Source organism: Myotis davidii, unplaced genomic scaffold, assembly GCF_000327345.1.
Source record: "Myotis davidii unplaced genomic scaffold, ASM32734v1 scaffold545, whole genome shotgun sequence".
NCBI classification, from domain to species: Eukaryota; Metazoa; Chordata; class Mammalia; order Chiroptera; family Vespertilionidae; genus Myotis; species Myotis davidii.
Genome location: NW_006296634.1, coordinates 559,809 through 566,095, shown reverse-complemented (window position 1 = coordinate 566,095; position 6,287 = coordinate 559,809). Strand labels below are relative to the sequence as shown.

The window sequence follows — 6,287 nt, the reverse complement described above, 5'->3', positions numbered from 1 at the left end:
AAGCCCCTTGTCCTTGCCAGGAATGGGAGGGGTCAGGAGGGAAAGCTTCCCTAGAGGCTTCCTACTGTGCCCTTCGTGCCATCAGCATCTCCCGGATGTTGTCCTCAGCTTCCTTCACGCTGCGCTCCAGGTAGGATTTTTTCTGCTGCAATGTGAGGTAAAAAACAAGGTTAGGGTGAATGGGCCGGGTTGGCAGATATGACTTTTATGCCTAATGGTCATGGCTTCCCCTCTGTGACCAGTGACCTCCAGGAGCATGTTGTTAATTGGGAGCCAGGTACACACACCTGATCCCTGACCATGAGGGGAGGAGGTTGCTTGGTACAGAAAGCAGAGGAGAAGGCAGTAGCACTCTTCCCCCTAGAACAGTGGTCGGCAAACTGCGGCTCGGCAAACCGCGGCTCACGAGCCACATGCAGCTCTTCGGCACCTTGAGTGTGGCTCTTCCACAAAATACCGGCTCTTCCACAAAATACTGATTTCTGCGCATGGGCCACGAAGTTTCAATCGCACTGTACGTGCATGCCCACACGTGGTATTTTGTGGAAGAGCTACACTCAAGGGGCCAAAGAGCCACATGGGGCTCGCAAGCCGCAGTTTGCCGACTACGGCCCTAGAAGGAAGTAGACTCTAAAAACAGGCGTCGGGGTACATGGTTACACCAGACAAAGGCCAGGAAATTCCAGGACAAAGCTCCAGCCCCATAGCAGACTGTCTCTCAAGGTTTTCCATGGGCCCAGCCAGGTCCAGTAACCACCACGACTGCCGAATGGACTGTGTACCCTCTGCTCTGTCCAGCGAGACAGTAGGCTTCCTGAGTCCTAAAAAGTTGTATCACACATCTCACCGAGGCAGATGAGTCAGGATGAAGTCTGCTTTTCTAATGAAACTGCTGCCTGCCAGGAACCCAGGCCAGTGACACACGGAGGAAAACAGACCCTCCGGAAGTTCACCTCCTTCCCCATCTGGGTCCTAAATTAAAAATCTCACCTTAGACAAAGAACTTTACTTTCAGGAGCCACATCTGGACCAGGATTACAAAAGATTAGTCAAAGGAAATGATGTCTGTACATTATTCGCCCTGTGGTCACCCCAGAAGTATGGTGGCTTCACCACTGGTCCCTGCCCTGAAGACATAGTTGTGGCTGCATTCCCATTTAACAGACATGAAATGAAGGCTCCCTTTTTGAGGAAAACTCAAAATAATCCCCTCCAAGGATGTGTGTGACTAAGCCAGTAATGCAGAGCACTGGCCCAGGCGGTGCAGATGTGGCCAGTGCCCTTCTCTCAAACCTACCCCTTCACACGAGCAGCTGTGGCTTCACACCGACCACTAGCGTGACCAGAAGAGCCAGGGAAAGGCGAGGGCAAAGGACAGGTGAGCAGCCTGGTCCGTAGGCCCTGCAGGAAAATCCAATCCCACTATCACTTGAGGCCTGTGCCACTAAACCTCACTACATATCCCTGCCTCTGGCTTCTCCCACTCTCGACCCAGATACTTATTACACAACACATTTAGAGATTTTTTCCCTGCAGGTGCCAAATATTGTGGCATCCACCAATCCTTATCAATTTTTGTGTGAACCTCTAATTCCTGTTTGTCTTCTTTCTTCAAATTTCCTGAAGATGAGAAAAAGCAATATCTCTTTACCTATCTCCCATCTGTCCAACTCCCACACAGTTCCTTACGAACAGGAGCACCATAAAAACTCATAGAACCATAATTTGTTGGTCACAAGTGTATGTTCTTGCTAAAGAATTTTCATTACACTGCTAGACCTGACATAATCCTATCATTGTGCTATCAAGAGTGGAAACTTCAACTTTCTTTGATAAACAACCTTTAGACTCTACTGCGGTGAGTTAAATAGAAGGAAATGCTAATAAAGGCCTGACACACCACTGAAGAATGTATATGTAATGGGTGTTGCACAGAGGGGAGCAGCAGCCAGGTAGTGCCATGCAGCATCCAGCCCCGTGGGCATCTAAGGAAAAGGCTAGTGGAGCCAACAAGCCGTGCCCCGCAGCAGTCAGCCAGGGGTCAGGGCGCAGGGACACAGGTGTGCGGCGCTGCACCTCTGCCAGCTGCTGCCCAACCAGCAAACCATAAACATCAGCAAGAGCTTTTCTACCTGCAGTCCACGCCTCAATTCAGGTCAAAATCAAGGAGATTCTTATCTTTAAAATTCCTCATTTTATAATTTCTATTCCTTCTGTCTTCCAGTTACATGACTTCTTCATGATTTTATCACTGCATATCCGAAAGTCTTCAAGTTTCAAAAAATAATGCAAAATGAACTTGTCTATTTTTAACCCCTTCCCCGGCAGAAACGTGTATACTCGTTTTCACAAAATGTTCTTTTTCAGTCGTCGACGAGTATACTAAGAAAATATGGTTTATAGGAAGACGAGTTACAAACTGTTTTCATAACCAGCATCAAAAATACTATATAGAACCAAAATAAAAAAATTAGTCTGAAAAAGAAACGTTTTTAACAAAAAAATTGTTGGGGAAGGGGTTAAATCTTCAGTTTACCTAAATTTGCTGGACAAGAAAAAAGTTTTTCATCCCAACAGATGGGGCATCCCTAGCCCAGAGAGACCTGTTTTCTAACTTGATTTCAATAGGTCCCATCTCATCCTCAAACACATCTAAGCCCAAAAGACTCTCATAATCAAACCCAGATCAAAGCATCTGTTGTGGGTTGAATTGTGTCTCATGAAAAGATGTGCTGACGTTCTAACCCCTGGAACCAGTGACTGGGACTTAATTTGGAAACAGGGTCTCTGGAAATGTAACCGAGTTAAGAAGAGGTCGTCCTGGATTAGGCTGGGCCCTACATCCAATGCTTGCTGTCCTTATAAGAAGGCCACACAAAGACAAAGGGATACAAGGGGCGAACGCCAGGCATCAATAGAGGTAGAGAGTGGAGGATTGTGTCTATAAGCCAAGGATGGTCAGCAACCACCAGAGGCTCAGAAGAGGGAAGGGAGAATTATTCCCTAGGCCTTTCCGAAGGAGCAGGGCCCTGCAACACTTTGATTTTGGACTTCTAGCCTCCAGAATTATGAGGTAATACATTTCTGTTGTGAAAACCACCCACTTTGTGGTAATTGGTTATGTAGCCCTAGGAAACCAACATGGCAGCTGAAATGAGGGATGCACCAGGGACAGAATCTACCCACAGAGAGCCTCTGACCACACTGATCTGTACAGGCATGGGTAAGGATCCTTAAAAGTTAATACCATGGAACCATATTTCTCCCCCTCTGAAAACTGTGGTAGAATTGACCCAAATACAAATCAGATTTTCAGGGAGAATGGAGAAAATGAAGGAACCAATGATTAAGTCAAACTTTTCCTCCTTGGATCTCCACAACTTCATCCTAAAACTACTTAGTCAAGCCAGAAATTCTGTGGACCCCAGCCTTCCCCATTTCTGTAAATGACAGCCCCATTCTTAGAATTGCTCAAGACAGAAACTTTGATGTCACCCTTGACTCTTCTGTCACCTCTGACATGGAATCAATCAACAAACCCTGTATCCAGAATCTGACCATAATGAATGAATAGCCCCATAAGTGGTTTTCCTTTCTTCTGCCCGTGACCCCCTTGCATTTCTTCTCCACATTGGTCAGACTCATCTTTTAACACTTAAAGGCCTCCAATGGGCTTTTACTCCTAAGTAAAAGGCAAGGCCTTTTCAAAAAGCCACGTAGTTCTGTTCTCAGCTGACTCTCTGACCACCCCGCCCACAACTCCCTCTCATTCAGCTCCTCCAGTCCACCTGCTATGCTCCTGCCTGGCCTTTGCCCTTTGGCTCTCTCTGTGCAGGAACTCTCTTCCCCAGGTAGCCACACTACATGCTCCCTCACTTCCTCCCGGCCTTTCTCAGTGTCACCTTATGGGAAATGCCTTTTGATTATGTCCCTATTCTCACCCTGATTTTCCTCCATAGCACCTATCACCACCAGAAGCAGAATTTGTCTGTCTGTCCTCCCTTATAAGAAAAGGTCATGAGGGCAGGACTTTGTTCTGTTTGCTGATATAGTCCATGTCTAGAAGAATGAATGGTACATAATAGGAACTCAATACCAGCTGAATAAAAATGTGTTTATTGCCCGGCGGGTGTGGCTTAGTGTTTGAGCACTGACTTATGAACCAGGAAGGTTTGGGGCACATGTCCAGGGTTTCAGGCTCGATCCCCAGTGGAAAGTGTACAGGAGGCAGCCAATTAATGATTCTCTCTCAACATTAATGTTTCTATCTCTCCCTTCCTCTCTGAAATCAATAAAAATAAATTTTTAAAAAGTGTTTTTTATGGGAAATGGTGCCTTACTGATTTACTTGTACACACACACTGCTCCTTTTTAATTAATTCTTCCTGCCGGCTTCAATGGCTGAGGAACACCCTACAAAGAAAGCAAAGGCAGAGACTGACCATTCTCCTTCAAGGTTGTTTGTCGTGTTTGGCATTGCCCTCTAACCTCTGCCCCTGGATATGTATGGATCTAAAATTCATAGATCCCAATGGGCATCAAAGCCTTATCCCACAAACAGGACAGACCCTTACGCCTCATTAGGCCAACTTGTAAAACTGTAAAGCAAACAATCCCAATTCCCACATCCTGAAGTGGCAAATCCTTGAGAAACTACTCAGTAACAGGGCTGCTGTGAGCTACAAGGGGGCTATGCTGTTTAAATTCCAGGGGACATTTTAAATCCAAACCTCCACCAGGGCCCCAGGAAAGCATTTGCTGGCCTCACTGCAGCATTTTTCTGTCTTGCTGAGCAATCTCCCTCAGAGCCTTTCCCTAGGAAATTCTCTAGTGGCATCAAACCACGGAGCTCTGGGTGCAGCGACATTCTTGTGGGGCCTTGTCCTGATGTGAAAGTCTGAGATTTCCTGTGGGGCTCAGCATGGCCAAGGAAACGAAATTGTTGGACTTATTGCTCATCAGCCTGAGGTTCTCTCTGAGAGTCAGACTAAGGGACTGGTGTTTCATTCTTATACTCTCGTGGAGGAAAAGGCTCCCGTCCCTAGAACTTTGCTAGCATGACACGGTCTCTCAAATAGACTCCTGAGGTCATTCATCTTGTGACGCTATCTCTACAGGCCTTTTTTTCTTAGGAAGCTTGTCCTCTCTTCCTCTACATTAATATTTTCCTGTTTGTCATTTCCTGGGGTACAGAAAAAAGTTTTCCCCTTGCGCCCGCTATTTCCTCATTTGTAAAATGAGGATTTGGACAATACCAGTGTTCGTTCCCACACCCCCATTTTTCTTTAGTCACAGAACTCTTTCTTCAAATGAGCTCTTGTCTTAAAGACAAAATAATAATAAGACAAATACAATGGAGCTCAGGGAAGGGGGAGGCGTGTCGGATTAAAGCAGGCCTGGCTTGTCCTCTGCCTCCAATCCCGGCTACGGGAGCAGCAGGCACGGCAGCCTTGGTTACCTTTGCCCTGATAGTCCATGAGATCTGTGCTCAGAGACCCTCTGCTCCGAGCTCCATGTTTCTGGCCCCGAGTTTGACCTATCCTGGCCACACACTCTTCCTCTGCTGAATATCCAGCTTCAGCACACAACCGCCAACTTCATGCTCTACAGTTTGTCAAAGAACCTCAGGCAAAGGCCACCTTCTGTCTCTCCCGTGACTTCCAAATTAAAAACCCAAGAGCCTCAATGATTCTCGTGTTCTCTCAGTTTGCGGAACTGTAAAATGGCCGGAGGGTGCCAGCTGCCCACAGTGGGGAAGTTTAGCAAGAGGCTAAGAATTCATTGAAGGCTGAGGAGGCACGTCTCGGTGGACAAGGGGTAAAATGTAATGGAGGCCAGGAAAGAAGAGGAGGAAGAAGAAAAATGAAAAGCTATGAGAGGGCACAGTAAGAGAAGTCAGAAAGGGAAATGGCACAGAGACGGGCAGAGCCACAGCAAGCAGGAGCTGTGCAGAGCTCTGAAAGTGCAAGTGCTCTGGTGGCCCGAACCGGCGAGGAGCACTCACCAGAGGCAGGAATGGCCAGACCTGAGCGGGGATTTAAAGCTAAGAGACCAGTGATCTGAGCCACACACGTCCACTTGTGAATTCATCCAGGTACATCCACTTCACCTAGGTTATAAGGTAACTTATGAACTATATATGACTAGCAAACAAACTCAGAGAAAGCAATTTTAGACATGGAGCAGGAGAATAAAGAGAAATATAAGAAGAGGTTACTGTCTCTGCATCTTTCAGAAACTGCTTTCAGAACAGCTTTAAGAGGTTTCCCCTTTCTCCCTTCCTCCTG

General features: G+C 46.7%; 1 protein-coding gene across 1 annotated transcript in view; it reads right to left on the bottom strand.

The window, feature by feature from the left end:
* Window positions 1-6: 6 nt before the first annotated feature.
* Window positions 7-6,287, bottom strand: part of PFDN1 (prefoldin subunit 1) — an 83,567-nt gene continuing 77,286 nt past the window's right edge. The window contains exon 4 of the mRNA XM_006772431.2: window positions 7-145. Coding sequence (XP_006772494.2) covers window positions 62-145 — 84 coding nt within the window. The 3' untranslated portion in view covers window positions 7-61. The remainder of the gene's footprint in view (window positions 146-6,287) is intronic.